General features: G+C 49.9%; 1 protein-coding gene across 4 annotated transcripts in view; it reads right to left on the reverse strand.

Annotated features, from left to right (window-relative positions):
• Positions 1 to 16,757, reverse strand: part of HK1 (hexokinase 1) — a 70,743-nt gene that overhangs the window by 2,453 nt on the left and 51,533 nt on the right. For all 4 annotated transcript variants that reach the window (XM_027130051.1, XM_027130054.1, XM_027130053.1 and 1 more), the window contains 8 exons: positions 15,813 to 16,117; positions 14,059 to 14,207; positions 13,638 to 13,757; positions 12,181 to 12,276; positions 10,357 to 10,456; positions 6,126 to 6,309; positions 4,091 to 4,246; positions 72 to 305 (listed from right to left, as the gene is read on the reverse strand). In XM_027130051.1, coding sequence (XP_026985852.1) covers positions 72 to 305; positions 4,091 to 4,246; positions 6,126 to 6,309; positions 10,357 to 10,456; positions 12,181 to 12,276; positions 13,638 to 13,757; positions 14,059 to 14,207; positions 15,813 to 16,117 — 1,344 coding nt within the window. The remainder of the gene's footprint in view (positions 1 to 71; positions 306 to 4,090; positions 4,247 to 6,125; positions 6,310 to 10,356; positions 10,457 to 12,180; positions 12,277 to 13,637; positions 13,758 to 14,058; positions 14,208 to 15,812; positions 16,118 to 16,757) is intronic.

A 16,757-nucleotide genomic window follows, 5' to 3' on the forward strand; every position in this document is an offset into this window, starting at 1 on the left:
TGTCCCATAGCCATAAAGGGGCCTTGCCTGCCCAGGAAGCTCTGCCCATCCCCACCGGAAGCCCCACTCACTGCGGATGAAGCTTGTAGAGCGTCCCGTCCACGCCCACAGTCACGTTGAGGTGGTCCAGCCCCCTGTTCTCACGGATCTTGTCCACCACGGCAGCCATGCCCGCGCCACACAGCTGTGCGGCCCTCTTGGACACTACCCCGCACACGGTCTTCACAAGGATGCTGTCGTCGCATGTGCTGTTCAGGCCAAGCTGCTGGAGGATGGCCCGGACCTGCAGCAGCGCTAATCGGTCGCTGAGGGGGACAAAAGCCAGGAGGCTGGATGAAGCAGGACCCACGAGAGCAGCACAGAAGCCACCGACTCCAAAGGAGCCGGCCCCAAATCACTGCACTTATCCACGAAAAGGGTCGTGGGGTTTTCTCTCCCCTTGAAAATAACATTTACTTGTCTATGTTTTTTAATGATCCCCAAAGTATTACATGTTAAGTTGTAGAAAAACTAGCAAATCTAGAAAAATAAAAATTGGAAAATTAAAACCATCTACAATCCCAACACTGGGGAAAACACTATTAACGTTTAAATATATTTCCTTCCAATCTATTTTTCTTGGATATCATTAAACAATGTCTTTGTCCTGATATGTGAATAGGCTTGTTCTTTATTTATTTTAAAATTTTTGTTTTATATTGCAGTGTAGTTGATTAACAATGTTGCAGGCTTGTCCTTTATATATGGTTTTCTTTCTTGCTGTTTTTCATGCTTCATACATCTGAGCAAGTTCCCACCTCCTTATCTGAGACCAAGATTGGTAAAAGCTGCCATAGTAGTCTATTCTGGGGATGACCATAATTTATTTAGCCAGTCTAGAGAAATTTAAGTTGTTTGCAATTTTCTGCTAATATAAAGTAACACTCTGATGCTGTTCCTGTTGGTGCAAGTCAGGTTTTCCCCTTAGGATACATTTCTCGGTCAAAGGGTTTTTGATACATATTGCCAAGTGCCTTTCTGAAAGTTATATCAATTTACTGTCTCTAACAGAGTATTTGGCCTTACTTGTCCCCAGTGGAAAGGGGCTTCCCTGGTGGCACAGTGGTTAAGAATCCGCCTGCCAATGCAGACGACACGGGTTCGAGCCCTGGTCAGGGAAGATCCCACATGCCGCGGAGCAACTAAGCCCATGCGCCACAACAACTGAGCCTGTGCTCTAGAGCCCGCGAGCCACTACTGAGCCCACGTGCCACAACTACTGAAGCCCACACACCTAGAGCCCGTCCTCCGCAACAGGAGAAGCCACTGCAACGAGAAGCCCGCGCACCACAACGAAGAGTAGCCCCCGCTCGCCTCAACTAGAGAAAGCCCGTGCACAGCAACGAAGACCCAACACAGCCAAAAATAAAAATAAATAAAAGAAGTAAATTTTTTTTTTTTTTTGTATGTACGTGGGCCTCTCACTGCTGTGGCCTCTCCCGTTGCGGAGCACAGGCTCCAGATGCACAGGCTCAGCGGCCATGGCTCACGGGCCCAGCCGCTCCACGGCATGTGGGATCTTCCCAGACCGGGGCACGAACCTGTGTCCCCTGCATCAGCAGGCGGACTCTCAACCACTGCACCACCAGGGAAGCCCAATAAATTTTTTTAAAAATTAAAAACACTGGACAATTTGGTAAGAATGGCATCACACTGGTTTAATCTGTGCTCCTCTCTATTAGTGAGGATTACTGTTTTTGTTTTTGTTTACTGGCCATATGAACTACCTTATACCAAAACTCTTTGTTCTCCTGAGATATTTGTCTCCTCATTAAACTGAAAGAGTTGACAATGACTGATGATGAACACAACAGCAGTGGTAAGAACAGTCAGCCTTTTCTGAGGACTTACTATGTGACACGTGCTTTACATACATCACCTTATTCCTCCTCCTAACAGCCAACTGATCCATGTATGATTATTCCCATTTTAAAGATGCGGAAATTGAAGCTCGGAGAGATCGAGTAACTCACCCAAAGCTCACAGCCAATGGGGTAGAGCAGGTGTCAAGACCAGACCTGCCAAAGCTCTTGCCCACCATGCCATGCTCTGCATCTTGCATATATAATGCAAATGTTTTCCTTAGTTTTCTGTTTGTCTTTTAAGCTTGATGACTGATTTTGTTTTTATCTTATAGAATTATGCAGCTAAATTTGGCATTTTTTTCTTTATGATCTCTTCCTTTGCTATTACACTTGAAAGGACCTTCCCCAGCACTTCACACCCATCAGGATAGCTATTATTAAAAGAAAAACAAAAACAGAAGAGAATAAGTGTTGGCGAAGATGTGGAGAAGTCGGAGCCCTTGTATATACTGTTGGTGGGATGTTAAAATGGTACAGCCACTGTGGAAAACAGGATGGCAGTTCCTCCAAATAAATAAATAAGTAAAATAATTATGTGATTCAGCAATTCCACTTTTGGGTATACATCCCAAAGAATTGAAAGCAGGGACTTGATTGTGTATTTGTACACTCATGTTCACAACAGCATTATTCACAACAGACAACAGGTGGAAGCAACCCAAGTGTCCACGGATGGATGAATGGATAAACAAAATGTAGTGTATCCATACAGAGAATTATTCAGCCTTAAAAAGCAAGGAAATTCTGACACATGCTACCACATGGATGCACCTTGGAGACATTATGCTAAGTGCAATAAGCCAGATGTGAAAGGACAAATGCTGTATGATTCCACTTACATGAAGTCACTAGAGGAGTCAAATTCATAGACACAGAAGGTAGAAAGGTGGTTGCCAGGGGCTGGGGGGAGGCAGGAAGTGGGGAGTTAGTGTTTAATGGGGACAAAATTTCAGTTCGGGATGATGAAAAAGTTCTAGAGATGGATGGTGACGATGGCTGAACAACAATGTGAATGTACTTAATGCCACTGAACTGCCCACTTCCAAAATGGTAACGATGGTAAATTTAATGTTATATATATCTACCACAATAAAAAAATGTTAACAAGAAATATTCACTGGGGCTTCCCTGGTAGCGAAGTGGTTGAGAGTCCGCCTGCCGATGCAGGGGACACGGGTTCATGCCCCGGTCCGGGAGGATCCTACATGCTGCAGGGCGGCTGGGTCCATGAGCCATGGCCGCTGGGCCTGCACGTCTGGAGCCTGTGCTCCGCAACGGGAGAGGCCACAGCAGTGAGAGGCCCACATACCGCCAAAAAAAAAAAAAAAAAAAAAGAAATATTCACTGATATTTTCTTCTCATTCTTCTCTGGCTCCTATTTTCCACACTTGGCCCCTGGGTGAACTTAGAATGAGGAGAGAAAGCAGTGGGGAGCTTGGTTCCCTATCATGGTGACCCCCCCGCTGCAGCTGTGAAATGCCATCACTCCACGTGCCCAAGTCCTCCAGGGTCAGTGCCGCAGGGCCCCTGTCTGCAGCTAGCACTTCACCGCGTGGGTTCTGGTGGGCAGTGAGCTCTACCTGAAGGTTACAGACACAGGCCTCGGCGAAAGCGAGGGGCAGACCCGAGCCGAGCCAGTGTCAGTGCTGCTATCGTGACCATTCTAAAATGAAGGTGGCTTTTGCTGAGCACTTTTCCACCTCTTCTCACAGCTCACTGTGGGAGATGGCAAAGGCACAGATGTAATGTTCACTCTACATGAGAAAAACAGGAGGAAGACAGAAGCAGCTCGCTGGGGGGCACGGTGGGCGGTGAGCTATGCATCCTAGGCTGCCTTTCAGAGGAAAAGAGGGTGAGGCCAGACCAGGGGTGCTTAGCTCTTCTGGACTCAATGGTCCTTCAATACAAATATCTGTGATGCACCTTTCCTATCCTGGAATGTAACCTACTTACACACAGGATGATTTCAAACAAATCAATATAATGCCCTAACATACAGGATGAATAAAAGGAAATGATTTATAGTAAAATTATGGAACTTCAAAATGCAACTGCTCAGGGCCTACTACTCCAGAGGAAGAACAAAACCCTCCCAAATGGCCAAAATGTCCCCTGTGTTGCCTACTGCCCCCATCACGGCCCCCTGGCCAGGTCCACCTCTAATAGGGAAGGCCCTGCCCACTCACCTCTCGATCTGAGAGAGATACTTGGTCTGAAAGATGCCCCGAGTCTTCAGCGGCTCAGAGATCTGCCCTCGGAAGAGGAATCCCCTCTTGGTGAAATCTATCAAGATGTTGCGGACGATTTCACCCAGGTACATACCGCTGATCATCTTCTCATACCTGGAACGAGAGGAGGGGACTGGGTGTCTATATGAAGCCTGCGGTCTCACAGTAACCCCGGGCGCCTTACTGTGCCTCATCGGCGTCACCGACCCGTGCACCCAGCCCTGTGCTCCCTGGCAGAGGCAGAGCGTGAGACCGGGAAGGACTGAGGAATCCCCAACCCTCCCAGGATCAGACGCAAAAGTACCAGCACTCTGTCTCACTGCTGGACCATCCTCTTCCTCACCTGACTCCCTGCCTTTGCCTGGCGAAACCCCACTCCAGCTCTCAGCTCTCAACTTGCCCAGCACGGCTCCAAGAGGTCTGTCCTCCCCCTGCCTATCTCAGCTCCCATGCACCCTCCCTTCTTCACAGCACACACAGGTCCTCCGCCCCTTGGCACCCCTGCAGCGAAAGCCTCGAGGGGACAGAGAATGTGTGTCTTGCTCAGCTTTGAGTCCCAGGGCCCAGCACAGCTCAGTGTTGCTCTCAGTCAGGTGCTCAATCAATACCTGTAGAACCAGCAAACGGCTTAAAGGAACAAGACAACACAGGGAAAGTTCCCACTAGATTTTTGGAAGGTTTTGCCAAAACCCAGAGTGCTGGTCAAGTACCCACAGAGTGATAAAGCCACACGGGCTGGAGGACCCAGGTGGCCACCACACCCGAGGGTCACCTGTTCGTGGGGGCTTTTAATTCCTGTCCTCTCCATGCTCAGGAGCCTCAAGAAATGGCATGGGCTTTAAATGCTTCCATGCACACACCCCATCCCAGTGTCCCCAAGCTGGCACGGCTCCACTGGAATGTGGATACTCCAGAAGGCTTCAGGTGGTCCACAGGAAAAACACGAACTAGAACTCCTATCATCAGTTCCCATCTAGTCCTTTTCATTCCATCAAGGAGACATCTCCTTGGTGTTGATAAGTTTGATGCTGATATGGCTCTAACCACTTCCAACCTCTACTGAGCTCCCTTATAACAAAGGGGGTCTTCCTGTAGAGCTGTTGGTAGGCACAGTAGCTAGGATTGAAATAACGCTGTTCTACACTATATCCATTTTATGGTAATATTGGTTTTCCTCCCTCATTAAATGTAAGAATACAAGCTGATTTAAAGAAAAACATTAAGCATAGGTGGTATCTGGAAAAGACAAAAATCTTGAGGTCAGCTGCAGAATCACCTATGTTTGGGAGGTATTACCCCCAGCTCTTCATTCTGCTCCTGGGGGCACGGCTTAGACCACCTCGTCTTGGCTACGGCAGAGGATGGCCTGATCCCTGGGAGCTTGAGACAAGGGGTCATTTGTCTCTATGCTGGGAAGGGTGGACACTGCCATCTTGGGGAGGGTCCCTGACACCCGAGCTGCAAAGATCCAATCAGCCACTAGGTGGTGCAGGAGGTCTACCGTGGGAAAAGGAGGAATTGGTGGGTGGCGGGCCTCTGCCTCACCAGTGATGGGGAGCCCCCAACTCCCACTGGCGACGTCCTAATTTCCCTTGCCCTTTAACAACTGCAGGTCAAATGTGTCCTGCTAAACAAGGCAAAAACCTGCTGACCAACAGATTTCTATTAGCCTGATGGGGAAGAAACAGAGAGCAATGAGAAGGCCAGAATGTTGCAGGATAAACACGGTCACTGAGAGGAATGGTGTGGCCACTGCTACCCTGTCCCCAGAGGCACCTGCACAGAACATCAACCCTGGGCCATCTTGTACCATGTGCTGCCACCACCCTCCACCTCTAAGTTCTCTGCTCTCCTTGGGCCAAAAGCCAAGGTCAAGAGTGAACCTGAGGGACCACAGTCTCCAGGCTTTGTGCAAACCCCACTCCTAGAAACTTCTTCCGTTGTAACAGGCAGAATGCCCTCCCATCCCGTCTCCTCCACCAGGTGGGATTACCTTTGCTTCCCAGCGTTTAGAGAATAGTCATCCACCAGTTTGTCATAGATCGTTCTGATATCATCCAGACACCCGTTGTCCCCAAAGGCACCCCACTCCATGTTGATACACATTTGGCCCTCGTTTCCTTCTAGCGTCTCGACGTTTTTCATTTCTTCCATGTAGCAGGCATTGCTGCCCGTCCCTGGAATACACGAGGAGAGAATGAATGGCCACACCACCATGCTTAGTGGGTAGGGGGATTGCAGATAGACGTGGGGCCTGGGGCCCCACAGAGAGGGGCACACGTTTGAGATGAACAAAGTAATAGCTTCACTTTCCCAATGTCTTCCAGGAAAAATCTCAAAATATAAAGGCAAAATCAGAGTTAAAACTGCCCAGAGCATTTGATTAACTTACTTTATACTAAGACATCAACACCGAGAGCCTCGTGTGTTTACCTGTCCACACAGGGCTCTGTTTATTTTAATACAAGATGGTCTTACAACAAAGGGATGTATTTTCAATGGTAGAAGTTCAGGCAGCGTTCAGACTGGAAGGATATTTCTCTATTTCTCTTTCCTTCTCTCTGCACATATACACACACACACATATACTGCATTTATATACACACATACATATAAAATATTACATGGAGGGGTTGTCTACTATCCCACCATGCATGTCCACTTATCTTTTCTTATCAAACTTGGCCGTGGACTCTGCCTGAATGAACTCTCCTGTGTGTTCCAGAATGAGGCCCACAGTTAGTTCAGGGAAGGACAGTGTCCTGAGCATCTCAACGGTGCCCTTCTAAAGCAATGGCTCCTCACCATTTTGGTATCACAGATCTCTTTGAGATTCTGATGATTCTCCTGAGAAGAGGGATGTTTCCCTGAGTGCACCCCTACACTGTATACACACAAACAGACAAACGGCTTCCAGGGGACCAGGAGCCTCTGATCTCCATCCCTGACCTCCCCAGGGCAGGGCTAGTCAGACTGTGGCCCCCCAAGGACTAGGGCTAGACCACAAACTGTTTGCTGTTCTCGACTAGGAGTAGTTAGGCACGGATGCTGAGAGGAAGCGTTCTAAAACTTTCACAGCAGATTTAACAGCCAGACATCCAAACTTGTGGTCACTGGCCTTGTCTCAGTGAATGGACGGGAAATTTAAAAACCAGTCAACTAACCAAGGAGTCTCTCACACAGATACTTTAACATACACCTGAATCCCCTGAGGAGCTGTTAAGATGGATTTTCTGATTCAGGAGGTCTGGGGTGAGGCCTAAGACCTTGCATTTCTAACACACTCGCAGGTGGCCAGGGATTACACTTGCAGCCGCAAGGCCCTCGAGCACCGTGGACACACCCTGGGTGGGAGACAGAGGTCGATGGATTTTCAACATCCTTAAGGGACACAAGGACACCTCTACCAGCTAGACAAGTGGGCTCTGGCTGTTTTATGCCCTTTAAAGAAACTTAAGTAGAATTCACAGATGCTTCTGACTGTGTAACTGTAAGCAGATAGGGTAGAGGGTCTCCAGAGAAAGACAAACAGGCATGACTCTCTTGATATAAGAGGAGCCATTTTGGCCTAAACCATTTTGTGGTCTAAGCCTGGCCACAATGCTTGCTCTTGAACAGGTCTCAGTAATAATGATTTGAAGGGAACGAAAGGACCAACTGTTACCAGGCATGAGAAGTAACAATAGCAAAGATCATAAATCAGTTGTAAAGACTCCTAGCTATGTTTCAGTGGTAAAGATTAGCCTGAAGCACTTTCTTGAGCTGTTTTGCAGAATTTAAACCCCCGCTGGGCACTCAACCACCAGATCAAGTGTAACCTAAGGGATGGTGATGTTGACCTTTCCTGACCCTCGTGACTTAAATCAACTGAAGCCTGGACTCTGTCAACCTCTGCCCCAATTCTATACTGAATTCTCCTCCGCCCAAGCCCCTTCATGAATATGCACGTACCCTTAGCTTAAAACTTCCCCAATTTTTCTGTTTGAGGAGACACTGCTTTGGGAAAGATCCCCAGTGTTCTCTTTACTTGCTGCAAGTAATAAATCCTTCCTTCTGATCTTTGGTTTGATTGTGTCCTTTGGCTCGACACCCACCAAGAAGCCAACCCAGTTTTCGGGTAACATAACTGGATTATTTTTGTTTTCTCGACTCCCTTTCACCCAAAGTGTAAAACTGAGGGAAGAGGAGCCCCAGAAATGGAAGGGGTGCAAAGAAAGCCAAAACGTGTAAATTATACTTCTTGCTCATGGGCGTTCTGAGCAGAGATCAACTGATGACAGAGGGAAAGAGTGACTTTGAAGGCAGCGGGAGAACCCCCTACCCCCACCCCCCACCTCCGGACCCCCGGCATTTGCGGGCCTGACCTCTGGCCAGGAAGGTGAGGTCAGGCCCAAGCAGAGAAAGTGCTGTGTCACTCTAGCTTTGCATTTCACACCTAAGCCCATTCATAAGCAGAAGGAAGGGAGGGGCCGGGTGGAGAAAGAAAGCTTTGCAAAAGAAAGGAAGAAACAAAGAGCCCCAAAGCCAGGCCCCAAACGGCATTTACCTGGGGCTGCTCCCTAGTTTTTTAAAATTTCTACAGGAGCCAAAAGTGGTTTAACAAATGAAAAAGGCTTCCTGGCACCAGGAAGGCAGCCTGCTGGGGCCTTCGCCCAATCTCCCAGGTCCACGCAGCAGGCTGCTTGCTGACTCTCTCCGCCCAGGGATGCTCTGCAGGTGTTAGCTAAGAAACCGGGCCTTTTCCCAGCATCCCTGGCATTAGGAACAGCATCAGTTAGGCAAATGTTTTTCTTGTAGCCTAAAATCAAGATGCTTCTGGAATCTTGTGCTCTCAAGGCCCAGACCCCTACTGTGCTTGGATTATAAGGGAACAACCTGCAAAGCCAGATAATCCCTCTGCCTCTAACCGAGCAGGACCCTATGGGGCCTTCCCGGGACAGACCCCTCTCCCATAGCCTCTACTTTAGCTCCTCTCTGAAGTACCTAGATAATAGTGTCTGATGCACATTCCCTAAGTTGTTTTACTGATGCTAAAACCCCCACCAAATGGAAGATATTAGCTACTTGATGACCTTGAGAACATAGCCCCAGGCCTGCTGGAGCCTAAGGACTGTTAATGTTAACCCGTGACACCGTCCTGTTACCTCACCATCAACCAATCAGAGAATTGTGCAGGAGCTGATCACAGACCCTGAGACGCCCCTCCCTCACCTGGCCTTTAAAAAGGCTGTGCTGGGGGCTTCCCTGGTGGCGCAGCGGTTGAGAATCTGCCTGCTAATGCAGGGGACACGGGTTTCGAGCCCTGGTCTGGGAGGATCCCACATGCCGCGCAGCGACTAAGCCCGTGTGCCACAACTACTGAGCCTGCGCGTCCGGAGCCTGTGCCTGATGAAGAGTGGCCCCCGCTCAACGCAACTAGAGGAAGCCCTCGCACAGAAACGAAGACCCAGCACAGCCAAAATAAAAATAAATAAAAAGGCCGTGCTGAACTGTATGGAGGAGTTCGGGCTTCCTGAGCGTTGGCTGTCCTGGACTCCTTGTATGGCGCCTCACAATAAACGCTGCCCTTTCAGTCCTGTGCCTCTTTGTCTATCCCCGCTCCCCCCAGCAAAAAACCAAAAACATAACAAAACATAAAAAATGCTGCACTCTTCCTTCACCACAACCTAGTGCCAGTAGATTGGCTTTACTGTGCACAGGTGAGCAGACCCAGGTTTTGGCTCAGTAATATGCCTCCCACTTCAGCAGCTGGGATCATTGGTGCTAAAGGCCAAATGGCGCCCAGACTGCCCTCGGGCCCTTCTCCACAGTCAGGAGAAGAGGAGGCTTGCTTTCTTCCCAGCCACAGGCCCCGGCCCCGCAACACCTGCCCGGGTCCCTCCCTACAAGCCCTGCTGACGAGGCCAGCTCCAAGCACTCCCACCCTGTCCGCCGGGGGGCCGGGGCCGTGTGAGCCACCTGGGGGCAGCACTCCTGGAGAGCTCCGTTCCTGCTGACAATCTGCTTACAGTCAACTGGAAGCCTCGTGGGCTGGGTGTTGGGAGGGGAAACCCCTGGACAGCCCTGCAGCCTCAGGCCATGATGAAACTCTGGAGGTGGGTTAAGGGGACAGTGCTGACAGATATACTGTCTCACACCGAGGGCTGAACTGTTGGCTCAGGGCCCCACAGAACAGGAAAACCCAGCCTACCCTGCCCCAGAAAAAGACCTTCCAGGACACCCACCTACGATGAGTCCAACCTCGCAGGTGGGCTCCTCATAAGCACAGGTCATCATGGTGCCCACCGTGTCATTGACCACAGCCACCACGTCCAAGTCAAATTCCTTTGGAAAGAAAGAGACAACAGGTTTAGCTTTAGGGGAGGGACAGCGCTGCCCGGCTCGAGTTCTGCAGGGTCACTCTGCTGCACTGCAGTCAGAAAGCTGCTGGTGCGTCATCTGAAATAGTTTCCTTACCAGCCTGTGAAAGGTAATGAAATGCTTCTTCACTAAACACCTACTAGTAATGATGTATCTGAAGCTTGAGCTCTGAAGAAAGGAAGTATTCTACCCATTTCACAGATGGCCATGAGTCCTAAAGAGGCAGCCCAGTGGGCACTGCGGAATGGAGAAGAGACAAGGGACAACGGCCAAGTAACTCTTTCTCTTGGCAGGTTAAAGTATTATAGCCTTTCAGAGGGCAAAATGGAAGTACCAAATCTATGTCTCAGAATCTGTTCTTCGGAGACAAGCATACAGGTACACAGAGGCACATACAAGGGTATCTGCGTGACTTATGTGAGCCAGAAGGAGAAACCACCCAAATCCAGATCAAAAGGGGCATGTAAGGCCCGGTTCGGGCAAACTCTGGAATCCTGCACAGCCAAGAAAGTGAATGAGGCTGGCCTCTAGGTAGTGACACGAAAGACTCCTATTTCATAGCAAGTGAAAAAAGCCAGCTGTAATATAGTATACACGGTATGACTCCCATTTTTTAAATGTGTGTACGTTGGTATATGCATGGAAAGTACCTTGGAAGAACAATGAGATTAAGAGTTGTGAAATGGGCAAAAAGAGGGCATCAGGTTTCTTTTCAAAGAAATATTAGCTGTCGTCTAGCACCCTCTTCCAGGAACAATCGATCCCTCTTCCAACCCATACATTTCAGCCTCCCTGACTGCTTGTGTATATTAATTAATCTGCTCTTCTGAACTGGAGACACTTGAACGGACCTTTTTTTTTTTTTTAACTTCTGATTCCCTCATTAATTAATGAGTTAAATAAAAACTTCGGAATTTTTCATTTTATATTTTGTCAGTCAATGTCCTCCAGCCAAAGACCACCAGAAACATACCCACAGTGGAAAAACTTGCACTTCCTGACTGGTTGGTTGCAACACAGGCAAACACATCCCATGGTGCGTGCCAGAAAGTACTAGAAAGCACAGTTATAGGATCTGAGCCTGTGCTGGTGGTTTTAGGGAGGGTTCTAAGAAGTGGGGTTTTGCTCAGGACTGGATGCTGTCAGGAAGCAGGGCCATCTCTGAGCACGTGCCAAGTTCTGCCATGATGATGCAGCGCTTCCTGCTCATTTGATTCCATCGCGGTCGCAAGGGGGCTGTGATGACGGCTGTGCTCTGCGGCAGTGCCCAGCTGTGCCCCCCGGCCAGGGGCTGCTTTTCCCTTTTTCAAGCTGGAGGAGAGCCATGATTTTACATTCCTTAAACTATCCTTTAATAACACAAAACTGTTCTGCTCTCTTTTATTGCCATCAGTTGGGGAAACCTTAATACCCTTGTCACAGGGTTCTGTATCGTATGAATTCTTTATATTTTTATTTTTGCGGTACGCGGGCCTCTCACTGTTGTGGCCTCTTCCGTTGCGGAGCACAGGCTCTGGACGCGCATGCTCAGCGGCCATGGCTCACGGGCCCAGCCGCTCTGCGGCATGTGGGATCCTCCCGGACCGGGGCATGAACCCGTGTCCCCTGCATCGGCAGGCAGACTCTCAACCACTGCGCCACCAGGGAAGCCCACGAAAGATTTTTTAAAACATCCTTTTAATAGTTACCTCTCTCCTTTTTACTGCATCCCTCAGTAAGGTCGCTACATCCTGCCCCACGCAATCAGTTGCCTTAAAACCTTTCGTCCAGGTGATCAAGATTCCCTGCAATAGGAAGGGTAGTGGGAGAGTCCTGTGTCATTAATCCTTCTAGGCAGAATACAAAATTCCACCCCCTCCTTCCGGAGTAAACACCTGCTAAGAATTTATAGTGAGACGATGCTGGAACATCTTAAGCATAAACCAATAAAATACAAAGAGTCCTCCGCAGGCTTGCCCCCTCTCACTGTCCTCACAGTGGTCTGGTCTGTAATCCCCACTTCACAGATGGAGAAACTGAGGCATAGAAAGTTAATGGTGCTGCCCGTGGTATAACCAACTAGCTCCTCTGAAGAACAGTCTGCCAAAAACATAAGTGGAGAAATGCAAATTTTTAGTAACACTGTTACTACCTAAAGTAAACTTTAGGTTTGATTGGAGTGTAGTGTATACACTTGCTGGGTGTGTCCTCACTATGATGACGGCATAAGTGAACGGCTTGTAAAAACCACCAGACCTTTTCAAAACTGCAAAACCAAGTTTACATGGATCCACCCGTTGAGATCTGAAGGAGTTATTAAGAGGGAAAAAGACCCAAGTCAGCACCGTGTCTGGATTAACTGGCTTCTAGAGGCAGGTGGCCCTGCCCAGCTTGCCAAGTGCTGCCAATCATGTGCCTCAAACCCTGGCCTAAGGTCCCGTGTGATGTGATGCCAACATCGGGGCCTGCTCCCTGGCCATACCTCTACCTGTGAAAACACAGAGAATGGGTCTCGCCTGCATGATTCTGCACAACCGCTCCCTTCCACACAGAACGTCCCCCCGGGCCTGCCAACACCCCTAAGCATGGTGCCGGTGTTGTTGGAGTAGGCTGAGATGCTCCACTAGACTGGCGGCTTCCTGAGGGCAGGAACTGTGTGGCCAGCTCGTGGTCCTCAGCAGGTGCTCAAGCCCTGACCTTGAGCCCTGGTTCATTCCATTTATTGAATAAACAGTTATTAAGCATCTTCTCTGACAGCACACTGTGCTAGGGCCTGTGGGGAACACAGGTCCTCGGCTCAAGGAGCATACAACGTCGCAGAAAAGAGAGACACCAAAGATCACTAAAAACTGTGTAAGAAGTGCTATAACCAGGCAACATGAGAGGAAACAGGGAACACTCACGAGGGTGAGATTCTTTTTGCCTGGAGGACCAGAAGGCTTCCCAGAAGAGGTGAATTCTTTAAATGATAAGATAAAAGAAGAGTAGAGTCTTAAGATGTGCTGGAGGGTGTGGCGTAAGACCTGGGTCAACCCACTGTGACAGCTAAACTGTCCCAGAATCGAGGGAGGACACAGAGGCTGGAGGAGGCTTCAGGAGCTGACCCACACTGGCCAGGGACAGTCAGCACCGCCCGGTGTCTGATGCCTGGAAAAAGGAGACTCACCGCATCCAAGCTCGTCTGCTTGCAGGGAAACGAAAACGTGAAGCCCAGAGGCATTCTGGGGCCCTTGATGCCCATGTAGTCCAGGAAGTCAGAGATGCAAGAAACGATGTGGTCAAACAGCTTTAGGAGAAAGGAAGGGCTTACTCATGTATCCTCTAGTTTCACACCTTCAGTGCATACCTACAAGTACACACACATACACACCCGCCCCCGACACATGCAGAGCAAGCCCCCCTCCCTAGTATCTTCCCAGCCCCTGAGCATCCTAAGCCCAGCATGGCTGAATGTACCTGATGCTTTCGGGCCACACAGACACAACTGCACAGCAGCATGTATCACATGCAGGTTCTGGGGCCCGATGCCACTGGCCAGGTCTGTGACGCACATATGCCACGGTGGTATAAAAGCAAACCTGTCTCACCTCTTCCCCAGTGCCCTGCATGATTTCCGTGGGAATGGCGTAGATCTTGTTGTGCATTTCCACTGTTCTCTTTTTCCCACTACGAATTTTCACCAGCAAGACGCGGAAATTCGTTCCTCCAAGATCCAGGGCCAGGAAGTCACCGTGCTCTGTTGTGGTCAAGAACATAAAGAAGGTCAAGAAGAGTTAGTATTGCCTCCTGGCAGCCAGTAGCCCCAAGACGTCAGACTTTCAAGGGAGGAGGCCGCATATTAAATATAGGGGAGAAGCTGTTAAGTCTTCCCTCAGCACACAGCCCAGGCTCAGAGAGGGTGGGCACCAACTCATGACCACCGCAGCCCCTGAGCCACGCTAGAAGGACAAAAGGCCCCATAGATGAAGCACCTGTCACAGTAAACAAATAGATTTTACCAGGCTACTAAAAAGCTTGGCAACAATGACCTGATCTTAGGGAATCTCATATAAAAATTAATAATATATGTCAATGTGTAGAGTGCTACAAAAATGGCCACAATCATTCCTCCCTGTATGCAGGCTTCTTTGCAAAGTGACTTTGCAGTTCTTCCCGTCAAAAGATGGAATCTGGGCTTCCCTGGTGGCACAGTGGTTGAGAGTCCACCTGCCGATGCAGGGGACACGGGTTCGTGCCCCGGTCAGGGAAGATCCCACATGCCGTGGAGTGGCTGGGCCCGTGAGCCGCGGCCGCTGAGCCTGCGCGTCCGGAGCCTGTGCTCCGCAACGGGAGAGGCCACAACAGTGAGAGGCCCGTGTACCGCAAAAAAAAAAAAAAAAAAAAAAAAAGATGGAATCTATTTCCGCCTCCCCTTGGATCTGGCCTGGCCTTATAACTTGCTTTGGCCAACAGAGTGTGGCAGAAGCGGAGCTGAGCCAGCCCCAGCCTAGGCCTCCAAGAGGCTTTGAGGTCTCCCTCTCCCTCGTGGACCCTGCTGTTACCATGTGAACAAGCCCGGCGGCCCGCTGGAGGATGAGACACGTGGCCAGGCACTCCTACACCCCAGCTGACAGACAAATGCTGGACATGTAAGGGAGAGCCTCCCAGGGGCTGCAGATGCATGAATGAAAGTTCAGCCAAGCCTGGCCCAGAGGAGCAACGATAAGTTGCTGACCCAGGGTCCCCTGAGCCACAATAAGTGGTTGCTGTTTACAGCCACTAAGTTTCACGGTGGTTTATAATGCAAGAGTAAGTAGCTTACACAGAGGACACACTCATATCACAAACCGTCATCAGCATCCCCCCAGTGCTCAGCTCCAACGGGACCAGCAAGGTCAGCAGTACGGGGTTGGACGCTGAGCTCCAACCTACCCGGGTGTAGCAATGCCCAGGCCTCTGTGTGCCTCTCCACCAGGACCTAGGAAGCGGCAGTGAGTGTTTATCCTTCTTCTACTTTCCTGTGTTTATCAGAGGCCCTATAGCAAGCTCAGTGCTTCGGGATCTGCCCAGCTCTGTTCTCTTAAGAACACTTTCTAATTCTGAACAGGGCTGTGGTTTTAGAGACAGCGCCTGCCTGGGAGGCTGGACCAGGGGAAATAGACTGCCTTGAGTCACACACACGGCAAGTCGGTGGTAAAAATGGAAGACAGAGGTTTGAGTGAGTTTGTAGCTCTTGCCAAAATCATGCCACCCCAGTGTAGAGCATCCACTGGAGAAGCCAACCACCCTGCAGCCCCACCGTGACTCAGCCACTGGTATGAGACGCGGGAGGGGCGTGTCAGCCCCCAACAGAGGTCCTCACCTGTCCCATCGGGAGTGCTCCGGACAAAGGAGGGCAGCATCTTGACAACGGCCTTGTCATGCGTCTGCTTGCCCAGCCCCAATTCCATCTCGGCCCGCATCCTCCTTTTCACCTCCAGCAGCGTATCCTTGGTGAGACTGAAGTGGGCCAGGGTCTCCTCTATCTGCCGGTGCTGCTCAGCCAGGCGGTAGGCCACCGCAGTCACCATGGCAGCCCCCTTGCCGCTGCCACTCTCCGAGAGGAGGAAACGCACATCGCAGTCGGGCACCAAGCGCCTCAGGGTCTTGTGGAAACGCCGGGAATACCTGGGGTGTGGAGGCCACAATAGCCGACTGAGCCGGACTGTAGGGACCTCCAGGACCCCTTTCTTTCTTCTTGTACACCTTAATTCCATTTTCTACACTTGCTTTCTGCATTACTCCAGTCACACAACACATCCACTGTAGAAAAGTTACCAAACGCAGACAGGTAAAAAGGGGAAACTGAAATCACCCACAGTGACACATAAAAAGAGAGGGCTCTCATTGTTACATGAGTATCGAGGGACTTCCCTGGTGGTCCAGTGGTTAGGACTCTGCACTTCCACTGCAGGGGACCACAGGTTTGATCTGTGGTGAGGGAACTAAGATCCCACACGCCACGAGGCCAAAACAAACAAAAAAAAGAATATCAAATACAGAAAATTCAGGGTCCACAAAAATGTTGTCTACCATGACAAGAAGATAATACAGCACAGTGGTCAAGAAAGAACCCGAAAGAGCCCAGCGTTTAAAAGCCAGACCAGGAGATAGGGTGAGTGTCCCCACTTCCGTACCAGGGGACCTTGTTCCGTTACTTAACCTTGGAGTCAATGTGGATGACAGCATCTGGCTGACAGTGATGTGGTGGGAACTCAGTGAGTTCATCACATCTTTGATGAATAACTGGCGCTGAGCAAGGGCTCGA

The sequence above is a fragment of the Aethalodelphis obliquidens genome, unplaced genomic scaffold, assembly GCF_003676395.1.
Source record: "Aethalodelphis obliquidens isolate GAN/ISIS:26980383/991018 unplaced genomic scaffold, ASM367639v1 scaffold37, whole genome shotgun sequence".
NCBI classification, from domain to species: Eukaryota; Metazoa; Chordata; class Mammalia; order Artiodactyla; family Delphinidae; genus Aethalodelphis; species Aethalodelphis obliquidens.